Here is an 18,614-nt window from a genome sequence, read left to right as displayed (position 1 = left end):
CTATTTATCATACGCTACATGTTCTCATTTTCCTCACTTAAAATCAAACTTTATGAACTGATTTAAAAAATCCAACTTGTTATGACTAATTCTTGTTTACATTAGCTCAACACTGATTTATAAACATGGAATATTAAGCATAGCCAAATAGATAGTTTAAATAGGTAGTAAGACTACCTATTAAAATGTCAACCCAGTATAAAGATATCATAAAGAGTTTCATTTTCCAGAATCCCTCAAGACTTTGCTAACTTGGTAACTGTGTGCTCCCTGTGTAATATGAAACATCAAACAAACTTTCCCACAAAGGTTGCCAAAAGCGAATCAGTGGATACTAACATTATTCATTCATTCTGAACTGCATGAAGCATAGCAGAACAAAGATAGAAACACAAGACTGTCTCCATTGTCATAACCATAAGTGGCCCATCTAGCCCCTACTTAACAGCTACGGTTGAAAACCACTTGCTGAAAATCCAGAGAGGGAAAGAAGTATTGCCTTCATATACCCACTTTTACTTTCTCATATACAACTGTAAGAAACTGGATACCAGAGAAAATCCATGTGAGGGGCAACAAAGAACGCTGACCTTGGACTAATCAGCATGAGTCCAAGCTTTTTGGAGCTTGTGAACTTTTTGGACAATACATGAGTATAGGATGGACTACAAAACCTGGGAGAGCTAAAGCATTCTATTTAAACATTTATAATATATATCTAAACTACCCTCTATTGAGAGATTTTCTGCTATGTTACAATCCACAAAAAGAAGAAAGAAAGAAAGAAAGAAAGAAAGAAAGAAAGAAAGAAAGAAAGAAAGAAAGAAAGAAAGAAAGAAAGAAAGAAAGAAAGAAAGAAGACTCAAGTCATGAACCAGGCATCTAAGATGTCTGAGATCCTAATGATGAACATGTATTTGCTAAACTGTACAAACTATTTCGAAATTTGAAATAGAAGAACAGACTACACAATGTAGGATAAAGTGAGTTAAAAATTGACAGAGACAGACAGACAGACAGATGGGAAAATATGTGGTTAAGAGTGGATATATTTAAAAAAAAACCTTAAAAATTGCATTCAAATATATAGTTTGATATAGAAGATTTTAAAGATCAGTATTAAATTGAAGCTGGGATTTTCCTTTTATTAGTGGATAAATAATTGTGGGGGGAACCCCGGAAGATTATTTCAATATATGATTACTGTTGTGAGATTTCTACAGGCAGAGCTGAAAAGATTCAAGACTACCCACCATAGAAGAATGGTTAGCGAAGTTGACAGATTTTGCTGAAATTGATAATCAACTTCTTTTATTATAGAAAGGACATTATATTTGTTGGTGAGTGGAAGCCTCTTATTAACTTTTTGCATAAAAAACAAAAATATGAACATGTTTTATGGTTTTGATAATTACACAGGTTGCATTACTGAAAGAACAATCTAACTTTGCAGAGACACATTAAAATATATTTGTACTTATAACTTCTGCCTAAGATCAATCAGAAATGATAAATCAAATGTAAATAAGTGCATGCCATGAATGCAATGCATTGCTTTTATTTTGAAGGCAACTACTTTTTTAAAATATAAGCATGTGTTTGCATGCTTGCCAACTCAACTTCATAGCCCAACTGGTTTGGCCTCTACAACAGTCCCAGTTTCTCATGTGATCCCTTGAGAAAATTAATTGTTCACCCTGCCTTATTTCTGATGAAAAATCCTTGTTTTTTTGTATAAATCATCCTCAATTTATCACCATCTGTTTAATACTGATTCAAAGTTATAATGGCCTCAGAAAAAATGACAAAGTTATGACTGACACATCACATGATTACAATTTGGGCACTTGGCAACAGGCTTGCATATATTAAAGTTGAAGGATTTTCTGGTTATATGTTTATGATTTGCAATGTCCCAGCGGGCTTCCAACTGACAAAGTCAATTGGGAAAGCCAGATTCACTTAACAACCACATGATGATTTAATGACATGCTTAATGACCACGATGGTTCACTTCAAGATTGTGCTAAAAATGGTTGCAAAACCAGGTCGGGTTATGGGATGATTTGCTTAACTATTACTTTGCTTAGTGACCAAAATTCTGATCCCACTGTGATTGTAAGTCAAGGACTACTTGTATCAAATTCGTATCTAGGAATGACTGTATCCCACCAATTCTCTTCATTTCACCAGAGTTTTGACAAACCTTATCTATATTCTGATTTGCACCCTAATTTACTCATTTAGGCTGTCTCATCTTAGCTCAGACACATCAGGAGCTGGCATTAAAAATTGTGTACCTTCTTATTTTGCAACTGTTGAAATAAACATTTTGCCTTCAGTTATACACACCTATTAATCTACTTTCAACAATGGCCCTAGCCCTAATAATATTTTCTAAAACACATACTTATTTCTGAAATGGATACTGTCCATATCTGGCAGATTTCCCAGCAAGATCTCTTTAAAAGTGTTTTATCTTATGCCATTATAGCCTAGTTCCGTTATGAGTTAAGCGGAACCCATCTGATATTTTATTTATTTATTTATTTATTTTATTTGTCACAACAGTATATATAAGCGTAAGCATGAAATATCTATACGATATATAAGCATATATATAAGCATAAGCATGGAATAACTATACCAATTGGATACAATCAAAGGGAACATTAGGACAGGAAAGGTAGGCACGTTGGTGCACGCCCCTTACAGTCCTCTTAGGAATGGGGTGAGTAGATAGTCTTTGATTAAAGCTTTGGGGATTTTGGGAAGAGACCACAGAGTCAGGTAGTGCATTCCAGGCATTAACAACTCTGTTATTGAAGTTATATTTTCTGCATGCAAGATTGGAACGGTTCACATTAAGCTTAAATCTATTGTGTGCTCGTGTATTGTTATAATTGAAGCTGAAGTAGTTTTCCACAGGAAGGACATTGTAACAGATGATTCTATGAGTTAAACTCAGGTCATGTCGAAGGCGGCGGAGTTCTAAATTTTCTAAACCCAGGATTTCAAGTCAGGTGGCATAAGGTATTTTGTTGTAATCAGAGGAGTGGAGAACTCTTCTTGTAAAATATTTCTGGACACACTCAATTGTATTAATGTCCGAAATGAGGTGTGAATTCCAGACAGGCGAGCTGTATTCAAGAATTGGTCTAGCAAATGCTTTATGTGTTCTGGTTAGTAGTGTAATTTTTCTGGAGAAGAAGCTACACAAGATTAAATTTACAACTCTTAAAGCCTTTTTTGCGATGAAGTTGCAGTGGGCTTTGGCATTTAGATCATTTGATATGAAAACTCCGAGGTCTTTAACAGGGTGAGGAATATGTTTACAATTGGCATTTCCAAAAGTGCCCCAGGGCCTAACAAATCTAAAATCCCTTTTTTTGGCACCACTACTCTATAAGTGCACTAAGACCCCTGGAAACTTTACATAAAATTGCTATCTTATGGACCTCGATGGGAACAAAAGACTAAATGAATCTTTTGATATTATCAAACTTAGCTCTTCAGGATAATAGCTATATTTATGTCACTTTAAGCCAGAAATCCTGATATTAAAATACAAATTATACGCTAGCAGGGTGGATTTGATTTAAATCAACTCGATTTAAATCACAATTTAAATCACTAGTAAAAAGGCTTGATTTAAATCATAATTTTTAAAAAGCAACTATCATCTCTGTTCCTGGAGCAGCTCTTCCTCTGACCCGCTGTTGACTCATCGACAGTCCCAATATTGCAGAATATACAGCCTCATGCTACATAACTGAGCTCTATTTCATGCTGAATAAACTAAATTATTAATGAATCTTAAATAGAAAACTATCTTTAGATAAGATTTTTATTCCAAAAGCATTTTATTAAAATAAGTTTAATTTAAAAAATCCAATTTAAATAAAAAGATCCACTTCAAATTTAAAAATTAGAAACTTTTTAAAATTTATTTTTAAATTATAGATTTTATTCACCCTGTATGCTAGTATATGATGCCAACACAAAGAAACTAATAAAATAAAGAAAGGGGGGGGGATTATCAAAGATTTGAATAGATATTTTTCTTCCTTTTTTCCTTTTGAAATAATGTTTTAAAAAAGAACAAAATATTTTTCATGCACAAGACAGTACTCACAGCATTGCAAATTTAATGTTTTTACTTGTAAATACAAACTCAAAGACGTCTTTATTCTGTAAAAGTACAAACAAAATTATCTGTTTTTTTTTAATTCAAAAAGTTTTACAAAAATTTTTCCCCCCTTTCCCCCCAACCCCTTTCCCTTCACAAACCCCCTCCCCCTCCCCCCCTGGCTTCCCGGAACAAACACAAGGTATAGTTAAAATAAAACAAACATATGCTAAAAAAATTTTTTCCCAAAACTATTATACCAATTCTCCTCTCTAGCTCTGACTTCCTCCTTACATAACCAAATCCTTCAAAAATTAACAATAAACAATAATAAAATATATAAATCAGTAGAACAAATTAATCCTAAAATATTTTAAAACCAGCTAAAACGTAAAAATCCAATCCAATTCAGAGAATATCTCCCTTATAGCTTCTATAACCATATAACCATATAATTCTTTCGGGGACACAAATATTTTTGTCTATTAATATTTTAAAAAAACCTTGTTTCAAAAATAATGTCTCTTGCCATTTTTTTTGGTGCATTAATCTCTGTCTTTCCTTCGTTGCTCCTTTTAAAAAGTCAATCACAATATTTCCTAGTAATTCCTTATGTCCAGAAATCCAAAAATTACTGCCGTATATTCCATCAGTCCAAAAAGAGAACTCTTGGGAAACATTAAGCTTGTGAGTCTTTTCCATTTGAGGGACAATCTCCTGTAGCACAAATTCAGGCAGCTCATCCAAACTATTTAAAGAAAACTTCTTTAGATCACCTTGTTTCTTCACGATCAAATCTTCATATTTATCCACTTTTATTTGTATATCCTCCATTCCATTTTCCGAATAATTGCACTGGTTAATTTGCTCCAAACTCTCATCCAAAACGTCCCCATTTTTTATCAATTTGTATTTTTGAATAATTAAATACATTCTTTCTGTGTAGTCCTGTATAACGTTCGGAAGCCATTCTTCTGAAAGAACCTCCATAACAAAATTCCTGCTGAGAATCCTTGTAACGTACTTAAACAGCGTAATATAATCCAACAGTCCACAGTCAAACACAATAAGATAAAATCTCCATTCAGTTTCGATTCAACAGCAAAGCTCCCTTTGATGTATCGCTCTGCTTTCAGTTTCTCTAAAACGAAACTGAAGGGGGGGAGGAAGTCAGAAAATCAAAAATACTTGCAAACCAATAATTGCTCCTCACATTTGTTCCGCCTGCTTTTCGTATCCACAAAAAAAATCAATTGCTAGCAGAAGTGGACATCTTCCTCTTTTCCTGCTTTTTCAGGAGCGCAGAGAATACTGGAGGTGGGGGAGGGGTAAATAAGGGGATTCACCGTTCAAGACTTTGTATTACAAAAACAAAGCCTCTAGGGGAATCTACCCAATTCCTCCCCCTTGCTCTGTCTCTCTCTTTCAACCAGAGAGAGAAATGAAGCCGGGATCAGTTGTTAAATCCGGCTTTTACGGTATTCAATGCGGAGTGCCATAAATTGGCACCCAGCGAGAAAGATGGCGCCACCCGGAAGCCAAACAAAATTATCTGTTGTTTCCCAGCAATAGTAACAATCATAGAGCAATAAAAAGTATAAACTTTCGGAAGGTTATATAATGAAAACTACAGTAGGACAAAAAAAATAATAACTTCTAAGAAGGGTCACTGTTGATACAGATAGTGGGACGATGATGATGAATTGTCTTTTTCTATTGGTCCTCAGTGATCCGCATCAGAACAGCTTCACGTCACGAAATTGTGAAAGTCAACTGAAAAGATGCAAATTGCCATACTCCCTTCTTAATAAAAGTAGTGCAAAACTGTGTATTTTGCAAAAGAAGATAATAATTTTCTATACTCTGGCTGAGGCAGAATATATCCATAAGAATTTGTCATAAAGAAAATCTAATGATACAAGAGCAAAGATGGAGAAAAATAAGAAGCTTCTAGTTTAATTCTAATCAAACCAATCTTTTATTTTTAAGAAGTTCAAAAGTCAGAATCAGTTGATTCTAACATAATAAAATATATAAATCAGTAGAACAAATTAATCCTAAAATATTTTAAAACCAGCTAAAACGTAAAAATCCAATCCAATTCAGAGAATATCTCCTTATAGCTTCTATAACCATATAACCATATAATTCTTTCGGGGACACAAATATTTTTGTCTATTAATATTTTAAAAAAACCTTGTTTCAAAAATAATGTCTCTTGCCATTTTTTTTGGTGCATTAATCTCTGTCTTTCCTTCGTTGCTCCTTTTAAAAAGTCAATCACAATATTTCCTAGTAATTCCTTATGTCCAGAAATCCAAAAATTACTGCCGTATATTCCATCAGTCCAAAAAGAGAACTCTTGGGAAACATTAAGCTTGTGAGTCTTTTCCATTTGAGGGACAATCTCCTGTAGCACAAATTCAGGCAGCTCATCCAAACTATTTAAAGAAAACTTCTTTAGATCACCTTGTTTCTTCACGATCAAATCTTCATATTTATCCACTTTTATTTGTATATCCTCCATTCCATTTTCCGAATAATTGCACTGGTTAATTTGCTCCAAACTCTCATCCAAAACGTCCCCATTTTTTATCAATTTGTATTTTGAATAATTAAATACATTCTTTCTGTGTAGTCCTGTATAACGTCCGAACCCATTCTTCTGAAAGAACCTCCATAACAAAATTCCTGCTGAGAATCCTTGTAACGTACTTAAACAGCGTAATATAATCCAACAGTCCACAGTCAAACACAATAAGATAAAATCTCCATTGAGTTTCGATTCAACAGCAAAGCTCCCTTTGATGTATCGCTCTGCTTTCAGTTTCTCTAAAACGAAACTGAAGGGGAGGAAGTCAGAAAATCAAAAATACTTGCAAACCAATAATTGCTCCTCACATTTGTTCCGCCTGCTTTTCGTATCCACAAAAAAAATCAATTGCTAGCAGAAGTGGACATCTTCCTCTTTTCCTGCTTTTTCAGGAGCGCAGAGAATACTGGAGGTGGGGGAGGGGTAAATAAGGGGATTCACCGTTCAAGACTTTGTATTACAAAAACAAAGCCTCTAGGGGAATCTACCCAATTCCTCCCCCTTGCTCTGTCTCTCTCTTTCAACCAGAGAGAGAAATGAAGCCGGGATCAGTTGTTAAATCCGGCTTTTACGGTATTCAATGCGGAGTGCCATAAATTGGCACCCAGCGAGAAAGATGGCGCCACCCGGAAGCCAAACAAAATTATCTGTTGTTTCCCAGCAATAGTAACAATCATAGAGCAATAGAAAGTATAAACTTTCGGAAGGTTATATAATGAAAACTACAGTAGGACAAAAAAAATAATAACTTCTAAGAAGGGTCACTGTTGATACAGATAGTGGGACGATGATGATGAATTGTCTTTTTCTATTGGTCCTCAGTGATCCGCATCAGAACAGCTTCACGTCACGAAATTGTGAAAGTCAACTGAAAAGATGCAAATTGCCATACTCCCTTCTTAATAAAAGTAGTGCAAAACTGTGTATTTTGCAAAAGAAGATAATAATTTTCTATACTCTGGCTGAGGCAGAATATATCCATAAGAATTTGTCATAAAGGAAATCTAATGATACAAGAGCAAAGATGGAGAAAAATAAGAAGCTTCTAGTTTAATTCTAATCAAACCAATCTTTTATTTTTAAGAAGTTCAAAAGTCAGAATCAGTTGATTCTAACATAATAAGAGAAAGATGTCTGTTTCTTGATTATACTGGGAAAATTTCAACATTAGAAACAAGTTGGGTACAACAACAAAACATTAAAACAATAACTCCATTCTGGGAAAGAAAATATTCTTGTAATAGTGCCGGTACAAGTTGACAGAAGAAAAGACCAGCCTTCTGAATTAATTAGAAATTTACCATCTACTGGAGAAACCTCAAATCTGATGAAATTGCTAGTGAATGCCATTATTCTTACAATCATTTTCCCCAATAAGGTTGGAAAAGAATCCAAGCCTTTGGGATGCGGTAAAGGTCTGGGTCTTCTCTTTGGCCTAGTCCTCCCCACCTCCGTGCTCTACTTAACAACTACAACTGAATGCACCTTCTTTTCCTTTGCCTTACTCACTGTTCCTATAAGTGCAAAGCCAGAAAGTGTTGAGCAAATAGGTTACAAGATCATTACTATACTGCTTAATGAAATCACCAGAGGCAGAAAGGACATTACAAATCTCCATTTAGGTGAGGAAGCAGTGATCATCAGTTGTTTCATCTTGAAATGGCTGAGGACTTTCTGAAGATCAACCAAGGACATGCTATGTTGCTCATCCTATGAATACATAATTGTGCTAATTTTCCAATCATCCTCTCTTCTACATTCAGTGCATGTTATGCACAGATGATGGAATAGTTATTGAATGAGCCTGAGCAATGCCACTGTAAGCAAATCACAATTATCAGAAATCAGATGAGGTGCCCAAGTTTGCTGTGGGTGCAACATTCAGTATGGTAGATAGTTGATGCTTCTAAATTACCAACCACTGATAACACTAACGCATCCCCTCTTACAACTGGAGCACTTGCTGATATTAGATGAACTACTGGGAGACTGAGAAGACAACTAACTTGGAAACTCAAAGTTTCTTTCATATGCTCTATCACAACACACATGCAGGACTTTGTGCATATGTCTTCAGCATTATGGTTAGCAATGCTATATATAAGGAAGTAGCAGCAGACCTGTAGTATGAGAATAGTGGAAACTCTTAAAACATTATGCTATGGAGATGGAAATATACGTGTTGAGAATGATTACGTGTATGTGTATGTATACACACACACACACACAAATACACTATGCACACACGCATACATGCATGCATACATATTCCCATTCCCCCAAGGGAAACTATGGGGGGAATGTGCAGTAGGCATTAAGAAAAGTCAATACATCACCGCCAGGGTGGATAAAAATCAATGTTGTTTTTTTAAAATCAGATTTTTTTAAAAATTTAAATCGGATTTTTTTGATTTATAAGACACACTTTCCCTCCCTTCTCAAAAAAGAGGGTGAAAATTTGGGTGCGTCTTATACATTGAATGTAGCCCCGCCCACCCACCGGCCCCCACCTATCAGCAGTTTTCAGCCTCCACGCGTCACATTTTTGGCCTCCACACACTGTTTTAGTCCTGTTCCAGGCTGCGGGGATCACCACAGCACATCACCGTCTCCATGGTTCGCATTTTTGGCCTCTGTGTGTTGTGTTTTTGGCCTCCGTGCGTTGTGTTTAATCGACTTGATTTAAATCAAATCCACCCTTATCACCACCATAACAACATGCAGTAGTGAGTGGGTGGCAATTAATTTACTAGGAGAATTACACACAAGACAGGCTGGATTTGATTTAAATCAACTCGAATTAAATCACAATTTAAATCACTAGTAAAAAGGCTTGATTTAAATCAACTCAATTTAAATCATAATTTTTAAAGAGCAACTGTCCTGCAGCAGTTCCTTTGACCCACTGTTGACTCACCAACAGTCCCAATACTGCAGAATATACAGCCTCATGCTACATTACTGAGCTCTATTTCATGCTGAATAAACTAAATTATTAATATATCTTAAAATAGAAAATTATCTTTAGATAAGATTTTTATTCCAAAAGTATTTTATTACAATAAATTTGATAAAATCAAAAAAATCTGATTTAAATAAAAATAATCTGATTTTTTTATTTATTTTTTTAAAAAATAAATAAACACACTGTAAGCCGCCTGAATCTTCGGAGAAGGGCGGGATATAAATGTAAATTATAAAAAAAAAGTCATTCATTTTTATCCACCCTGGCACAAGATAAAACAGCTAGGCTTCCACATCTTCTCTTTTGTGTGGAGTGTGATATGCTTGGCCACACAATTCTTAATTCATGCTACAGTACTTCTAGCTTGTGACATAAAAGCATCTGCAAAAAAAATAGTACCATACAGTAGAGAAATGCCACTTACAATGATCCTAGCTCTCAATACCAGCACCAATGTGCTGGCTACAATTTCTGAAATGGAAGAGGAAACAGATGTGGATGCTGTGGTTGGAGTATATGAGCCAAATGCTTAGAGAATAAGGCTCATTGAGAGTCTACGGTTAATTCATGAGGCAGTCCAAAGGCATCAACAGACGAGGTTCTACCTTGCACACATCCAATGGAGAGATGAATGATTGCTGACAATTTTCAGGATGAGTATATGAGTCTCCTTTAGTTTTCCAAATGTTTGGGGGGAGAGGAGATGTCCAGCTAAAAGCCCCTAATCCAAATAGATTTTCCAGGGAAAAACAAACTGCCATCTCAACCATTAAACATTTATAATGCTAAGAAATCCCTGACTACCTTTTCCAAGATTTTGAGGCCTTCTGAATTTTTTAAGTCTGAGCTGCCATTAATGGATCTATTACTACCACTTGGAAAGAAACAGATGGGATGGCACTGTTAAGAATACAGTGTTAATTTCTGCAGTCCCACCAATATGTACCTGTAGAACTATACAGCAACAAGGCACTATCCCAATACTTAGGTACCTATTGACTCCTGACCGTGGTACAGTGATGATAGCTGCTATTCCTATTCTTTTAGATGTTCTGTGTGTGGATGAAAAAAGCACTTTCAATTTTGTGGGCCAATATAATTACGGAAACTTTTTGCTAACTATATGTTAATCTACTCTATTATCAAAAGAGATATCAAGATCACACCGAGCTTCTGATGTGTGCCAACTGCACTTCTGTTGTGTGTGGACTGCATGTTTCATTTAAACATGCATGGGAAGAAACATTAAAACTTCTCCCTGGTTTTACTACGTATATCTCACTGCAAGGACAGTACACCTCTCTGCCTTATGGGCATGAGTAAAGGCAGAGATTTGTTAGCAAGGAGAAGCAGAGCTCCATGACTTGAAACACCAAATATGGACATACAGCAGTTGCCCACTGCTATACAGGTAGTCCTTGATTTACAACAGTTCATTTAGTGACTTTTCAAAGTTACAATGGCACTGAAAACAGTGACTTATGACCATCTTTCACAGTTACCACCTTTGTAGCATGCCCACGGTCATGTGATCAAAGTTCAGATGCTTGGCAACTGGTTCATACTTATGACCATTGTTGTGTCCCAAGGTCATGTGGGAACACCTTTTGCAACCTTTTGAAAAGCAAAGTCAATGGGGAAGCTAGATTCACATAACAATTGGATTACTAACTTATCAATTGTAGTGATTCATTTAACAACTGTGGCAAGAAAGGTCCTAAACTGGGGCAAAACTCATTTAACATATACAGTATCTCACTTAACAACAGAAATTTTGGGCTCAATTGTGGTCATAAGTAGAGGATTACCTGTATAACATTGGGAAGCAAAAATTGGAGGGTGGGGCAGAGAGGAATAGATACCATCCAAGTTGTATCCTTCCAATGGGATCAGAGCTACCACTCCTTTTTCAAGATGATTTACACCTAAGCCTTTCCTCATGCTTAGGGAAGAGATTGTAAAATTTTGCAGCTGCCTTTCAACTTTCTTCCAGATACAGAATTTCATTCAATGCTAAACAATGAAGCCTGCACCAGTAGATTACAGTGAGATATTAGATAGCTGTAACTGATAATCAGGTCCTATGTGATATAATCACTGATGCAAAAGAACCAAAAATGGATAATGAATTTATCCTAATTATTCTACCTAGAATAATTGTGAACAATATACAAGATTTTGATCAAATTATTAATTTTTTGAAAAATATATTTCTAAACTTGTGTTCTTTCAATGTAAACATTTTACTTTTATGTGCAATTTTTAGAATTAAGGATAAAGGGCATACAGAATTGTGACAGAGGTAAATATAAGGGAAATGCACTGTTAGTAGAATAATGTATAGTGTAGGAATACTGTTTATAAAGCAAACTGGATCATGAACTTCCCTATATTTTTCACATTACTTCAAAAAATAGTATCCATTTTATTGATCACTATAATATATAATGGCTCAACCAAGTTCCAACTTATAGAGATTCATACCATTACCAAATGATCATATATGATTATAACAATCTGTCCTTATAGAAATAGGACTTAGACTTCCTTAGTGCTTTGCAGCACTCTCTAAGCAGTTTACAGAGTCAGCATATTGCCCCCAACAATCTGGGTCCTAATTTTACCAACCTTGGAAGGATAGGCGCTGAGTCAACTTTGAGTTGCTCAGAATTGAACTGCTGGCAGTCAGCAGAATTAGCCTGCAATGCTGCATTCTAACCACTGCGCCACCACTGCCCAACAAATCTAAATCCTGATAGCTTTCTAACCATACATACATAGTACAATGCATTATTTTCTATTATATTAAGAACAGTAAAGCACAGAATTACCAAGTTTTAATAAGGTTAGATTCAAATCTATGTTCAACTGCAGTTAGCTAGGGAGAGCCGCTTTTTCTCAACCTGATCTACTTCACAAGAATTTTATATGAAATTATAAGTAGAAACCAAGCTATATAAGCTGTCCCACATCTCTGAAAAATAACATGCAAAGATAGGCCTTTACCTTTATTTAAATCCACAAATTCTTGTCAATCACAAAGAGTTATTCTTGAACATGGAAAGAGAAAATTTTGTTTTCAATACCTTTGGATCCTGTTTATAAACACACTAACAGAACCCACCAAAATGAAACAGGTATTTTTTCTTCTATTCAATCGTGTCAGATTCTTGAAGATTGGACAACTCCCTGCAGTTTTTTTGGCAATTTCTCAGAAGTGGTTTACCATTGCCTCCAAAGTGATTGGTCCAAGGTCATCCAGCCAGTTTCACGCCCAAGACAGAACTAGAACTGTCTCCTGCTTTCTGGCTTGGTGCTTTAACCATTACCTCAAACCTGCTCTCCCTTTATTAACTAGGCCATTCGTTACTACTTAACAAGCCTCATCTTAAACTCTGCACTTTTAGCAAATGTCTAATTAGAATCCTGAGTCTAACCCATTTTCATCTAACCATTTGGTCCTCCAGTTAAGAAATAAACAGAAAAAAATATCATTGTTTTAATACAATCTTCTCTCAACATAACACATTACTGGTCCCTTTCAGAGCCCAAACTTTAAATAGATCTCTCTGTCAATGTTTACCAGGCGTCTGTAAGTATTACAGAACTTTGCAGGAGGGATGTTCTCAGGATACAAGAACTAATGAAGAACGCGGATGAACTTCTCAATTCTTCTGTTTAGAAACTGTCACTTTGGAGGCAGGAGATGACATAGCGAGCAAAAAGGTGGGCCAGAAATGCTTAACGAGTCAATGCACTGGCAGACCCCTTTAGGCGCTTATGACAAGGCAAGGTGGTAATGGGGAAACGAAACTAATGAGGGACTAGAAGAGCTTTACAGCACCCAAAGGGTAAGGAAGAAAAGGAAGAAAAGAAATAACCACTATTGAAGGGAAATCTGCCCAAAGCTGTTTATCCAAAAGCCACAACTACCTTCCCCTTCGCTAACCAGGTCGGAAAAAACAAGCCAATTCCACCACAACTTCCCCTCCATACGCAAAGGTCACGGAGGAAGAAGAAAAAAAAAGGGAGGGTTCGCAGACCCGCCTCGGTGGAGGCTCCAGAATGCGAGGCCCCAGCGCAGCTAAAGGGACCGCGGCGACGGCGGCCTGAACGAAACGGGGGCGGGGGTTTCTCCGCCCTGTCGTTTTCCTCCTTCCCTTACCTTCTGGGAGTTGCTCTGCTGCAGCACATTCTGCTCCACGGTCATGGCCCTTTCCCAGCTTCCCTCCCTGCCGGCCTAAGGGAGTGACGACTAGGACGAAGAAGAAGGGACGCTGGCGAGGGAAGGCTGAGAGAACTAGAGCGAGCGCCAGGCCTGAGCGGACCCAGGAGGAAAAGGAGGAGGGTTAGGAGGCCGCCGCTGAGTCAACGCAGCCGTGACGTGACGCGCCGCCCAAACAAGCAGCAACAACCCCGGGGAAGAGCGGCGAGCTTTCGGGCCGGCCCTACGCCTGCTGAGCGGAAGGCGCGCCCACGGCGTCGCGGCCTCAACCAAACCTGGCCGGCCCTGCAATGGGAGTTTCGGCTCCTCCCATCTCGCCGTTGTTTCTCTTCATTACGTCTTGGAGTGCGGTCCTGTACACAGCTCTACTCGGAAAATGAATAATTGAAACTTTATGTAAAAGTAGCACTGCCTGAATGGATAGCGTAAGAGGTGATGAGCAGTTTCCTTTTAAACAGATATATTGGGAAATTTTATTTATTTGATAAATAGCATCCCTCAGTGCTTAGCTTGTAGAAGGTTATCATATCCACCCCCCCTCCTTTTTTCTTCCTGATACTAAATGCAGTGATAATTTCCATTTCCCATTCTTTTTACTTGGCCCGATTATCGGCTCGCTCTTCTCATCCCTCTTCAAGTTCTTTTATTGTAAGGGCGTGTCCACTTTTTTTAAAAAAAATAAGGAAATGATAGTTAACTCTTTAGCCGAATTTCCAGATAACAACAAACTTCCTTTTCATCACATAAACGTCGGAGAGGATCACGTGCTTCAGGCATTCAAAAAAAGCTGGGTTATTTTGTGTTAACAAAAACTTGGCCACAGAAAGAAGTTGATGAGTGACTGTATGGAGATGATGATGTTCCTCCAAAAGAAGACTTGTTTTGCTTTCTATAGGGATTCTCCATTAAACCATCCTGTGCAAGCAGATACAGCCAGCCACTGAAGAGCAATCAGAAGATGCATAATTTGCTTAATCCTTGCTGTTAAAAAAAAAAAGTCACTCAACTTCATACTTAAGATGAACTGGACAATGATCTACTGAATTAATGCACTTGCCTGGTTTTGCTCTACACGTTAATTCATGAACTTCCCAAATTGGCTGGCTTGATGAGCCACAAACTTGCCAACCTCAGTATTCTGCAAACTCATGGATAAAGTGTGTTGTTTCCATAAAAGGCACTGACTGGAGGATGGGACCCAATCTATTACAATACTGCACTCTATCATTTTGTCATCCTAAGTTGAAACATAACTGGATGAAGAGTAAAAGAAGTCCTGCTTGGCATGATTGGGCAGTAATGCTATACTACCAAGAGAGAAATTATTAAAAGGGCCACTAAAAGTTCTGTTGTACTCCTGAATGTGTAAGAAATGGATCAAGATTTACAAAGCAGGCCCCCTGCCAGTCTGTCCTTTTCTAGTTAGCACCCCTAGGTAATTTGCAGAAAAGAAATAAGCAGTAGTAAGTAACAATAGTAGGGACACGGTGGTTCAGTGGCTAAGACACTGAGCTTATTGATCAAAAGATCAACAGTTCAGTGGTTCAAATCCCTAGTGCAGCATAACGGGGTGAGCTCTTGTTGCTTGTCCCAGCTTCTGCCAATCTAGCAGTTCGAAAGCATGTAAAAAATGCAAGTAGAAAAATAGGAACCACCTTTGGTGGGAAGAAACTGCATTCCGTGCACCTTTGGTGTTTAGTCATGCCAGCCAGCACTGTCCGATGTCTTCGGACAGCGCCAGCTCTTCGGCTTTGAAACGGAGATGAGCACTGCCTCCTAGAGTCGGGAACGACTAGCACATATGTGCGAGGGAAAACTTTACGTAGTAAAAGTATTTCGTTTTTAACTATTTTTAATAGACTATTGTGAGCTGCCTAGAGTTGACATATGAGATAGATGGCCATAGAAGTCCTGTAATTGAATGAAATTTGGGGGAAGGGACACAGGCAAGGTCTACATGGCATAATCATCACAAGATGGACCCATAGACACTGAGGTCTGCTGCCCCTTGGAGTTTCATACATAGATAGTTCTTTGCTAACAACTACTTGTTCAGCAATTGTTCAAAGTTACAATGACATTGAACAAATGATATTTACAACTGTTCCTTGAAATTCCAGCCGTTGGTCACATGATTGCCATTTGCACCTTACCAGGTATCCACAAGGAAAGCCAAGAGGAAAGCCAGCAGGGAAGGTCTTCCCCTCTGTACTGGCACCATGACTCACTGACCCCTCATGCACCCTCATACATCCTGCATCAGCCATACCATGTCCTGCCATAGTCATGCTATGCTAACCCTTCATGCACATGCAACAGCCACTCTTAGCCCCCTTCCACTATGCCTCACTGGCCACTCACACATCCTACTTGCAGCTGGAGCAGCCACTTACCTGTCTACCAGTTTGCTTATGAGTCATCCGGGACTTGCAATGTCTTCCTGGCTTCCCCATGACTTTGCTTGTTGGAAGCCAAAGGAAATTGAGAGGTGGTTCTCAATTAACAAGGGCAACGGAGAATGTGAAGAATGCTATTGCTAAACAGTGCACTTATGTAATGTTGCAGTTTACAACCACATTGTTCAACAACAAATTTCAGTCCTAAATACTGTTAACAGTGGACTACCATTAATGCTTTTTTATAACAAGATGAATTAGACTAGGTTTCCAGCCTTAACTGTACCTTAAATGTATCGCCATTTCTTTTTAATAGTAAAGACTATTTCTTTTGGCTAATGTGTCACAAGTGCAACCAAAGCCCAATTTTACTCCAAGCCTGCTCATGCTATTTTCTGCTATCTGGGATCTCTAAATAAGAGATTAGATTGCAAGATAATGTATTTTTTTCCATGTCCCACCAATTAGAAGACATTTGAAGTGTACTGATACACCCAAAATTAGTCACTTGCCATGAGAGAAATTATTTTAATAAGTGCTTTGAGACCTGACATTTATTTATTTATTTATTTATTTATTTATTTATTTATTTATTTATTTATTTATTTATTTATTTATTTATCAAACTTATATACCGCACCATCTCCCGTAGGACTCAGGGCGGTTCACAGGCATATTAAAACAATATAAAACAATGTAATAAATAAACATTTAAAACCCAGATTAAAACTAAATATTATCAAAGCCTGATCACTAAAACAGTAAGAACCAATAAAACCCCCATTAAAATTTGGTTAAAATATTGTTCTTAGGCTAGTCCCGCACGCTGAAATAATAGAGTCTTCAGTTCACGTCTGAAGGTCCGGAGGTCAGGGAGTTGTCGTAATCCTGGAGGAAGCTCATTCCACAGGGCTGGTGCCGCCACAGAGAAGGCCCTCCCCCTGGGGGTCGCCAACCTACATTGTTTGGTCGACAGCACCCTGAGGAGGGCCACTCTGTGGGAGCGCACCGGTCGTTGGGAGGCAATCGGTGGCAGAAGGCGGTCTCGAAGGTATCCCGGTCCTAAGTCATGGAGCGCTTTAAAGATGGTAACCAAAACCTTGAATTGCACCGGAAGACTACCGGTAGCCAGTGCAGGCCGCGCAGGATAGGTGTTATATGGGAGCAACGCGGTGCTTCTATCACCCGCGCGGCCGCATTCTGGACTAACTGGAGCCTCCGGGTGCTCTTCAAGGGGAGCCCCATGTAGAGAGCATTGCAATAGTCCAGGCGGGAAGTGACGAGGGCGTGAGTGACCGTGCGTAAGGCGTCCCGGTCAAGGAAGGGGCGCAACTGGCGAATCAGGTGGACCTGATAAAAATTTAGTTTGTGACTTTTTCCTCTGGTTTCCATGCAGTAGTTGCAGGACCATTTTCAGAATCTTTAAGCACATTTTTTTTTCTTTTAGGATTTATGAAAATCACATTTATGTGAGCATATAGCATCTGCACATATCTTAAAAAATGTAAAATGCCAGTAGAAATGTACAAAAGAAAAAGAATAATTGTGGAATTCTGTCAGCTGGGATCTGATATTGATTCAATTCTGTGCACAAGCATGTGAGGTAGAATTTTATTTTGTTTTCTGAATCTTCAGCTATCACTATTTGTAACAAGGATATGAACAAATAGCTATAATGTTAGTGTTTTGGCAGCAGCATATGAAGTTCTCAAGTGTAACAGTTCCTTTCCAAATTTGTGAAACATGCCAAGTTTTGGGGGGCTGGGGAATACAAAGGAAGCCTCTATGCACTGACCTTTCTTTCCTACCACAAGGATTGCTGGTTTGTATACAATGCTGCTTATTTCTCAAGGTCTTTAGATTAACCTCTTTTCTCCACCACGTCAGAATTCTTATGGTTGAGACAAGAGGATAATACATCAACATAAACTATGCTGTCTCCATAGCTGTCCCCATTTTTACCTCTTACAATACCTCAGCTATGAAGCTAAACTGAGGTGCTAGCCCCACCCAATTCAATATGGGGCAGTTTTAAGGCAGTGATAGGTAAACTTCCACCTTTCTCCTCCCATTCAATTTCATTTACTTGTGGGAACCATCCGCTAATAATTATCCTGACTTTGTTGAAGTTGGGGAGTCAAGCGGCAATTAAACTACTTGTTGGTTTAGCTGAATTTCTTATTGTTTACTGTGTGGTTTCTGGTGCCTAAATTCTGACAGTTGACATTCTGAGTTCTGATTACAATGTGCAGTAATCCAGTTGATCAAAGATGGCAGCAATTGTGAAAGTTTTCATAGAAGTGTTA

General features: G+C 37.8%; 1 protein-coding gene across 6 annotated transcripts in view; it reads right to left on the bottom strand.

Moving 5' to 3' along the window:
* Positions 1 to 14,099, bottom strand: part of USP25 (ubiquitin specific peptidase 25) — a 69,203-nt gene extending 55,104 nt beyond the window's left edge. For 3 of the 6 annotated variants that reach the window (XM_058184884.1, XM_058184887.1, XM_058184888.1), the window contains exon 1: positions 13,853 to 14,099. In XM_058184884.1, the coding sequence (XP_058040867.1) occupies positions 13,853 to 13,897 (45 nt within the window). In that variant the 5' untranslated portion in view covers positions 13,898 to 14,099. The remainder of the gene's footprint in view (positions 1 to 13,852) is intronic. The other 3 variants (XM_058184889.1, XM_058184885.1, XM_058184890.1) reach the window with 2 other exon arrangements.
* Between the last annotated feature and the right edge of the window lie 4,515 nt (positions 14,100 to 18,614).

Source organism: Ahaetulla prasina, chromosome 5, assembly GCF_028640845.1.
Source record: "Ahaetulla prasina isolate Xishuangbanna chromosome 5, ASM2864084v1, whole genome shotgun sequence".
In the NCBI taxonomy this organism is placed as follows: Eukaryota; Metazoa; Chordata; class Lepidosauria; order Squamata; family Colubridae; genus Ahaetulla; species Ahaetulla prasina.
Note: the sequence above shows the minus strand (reverse complement) of the source record. Positions and strands in the feature narration are given on the sequence as shown.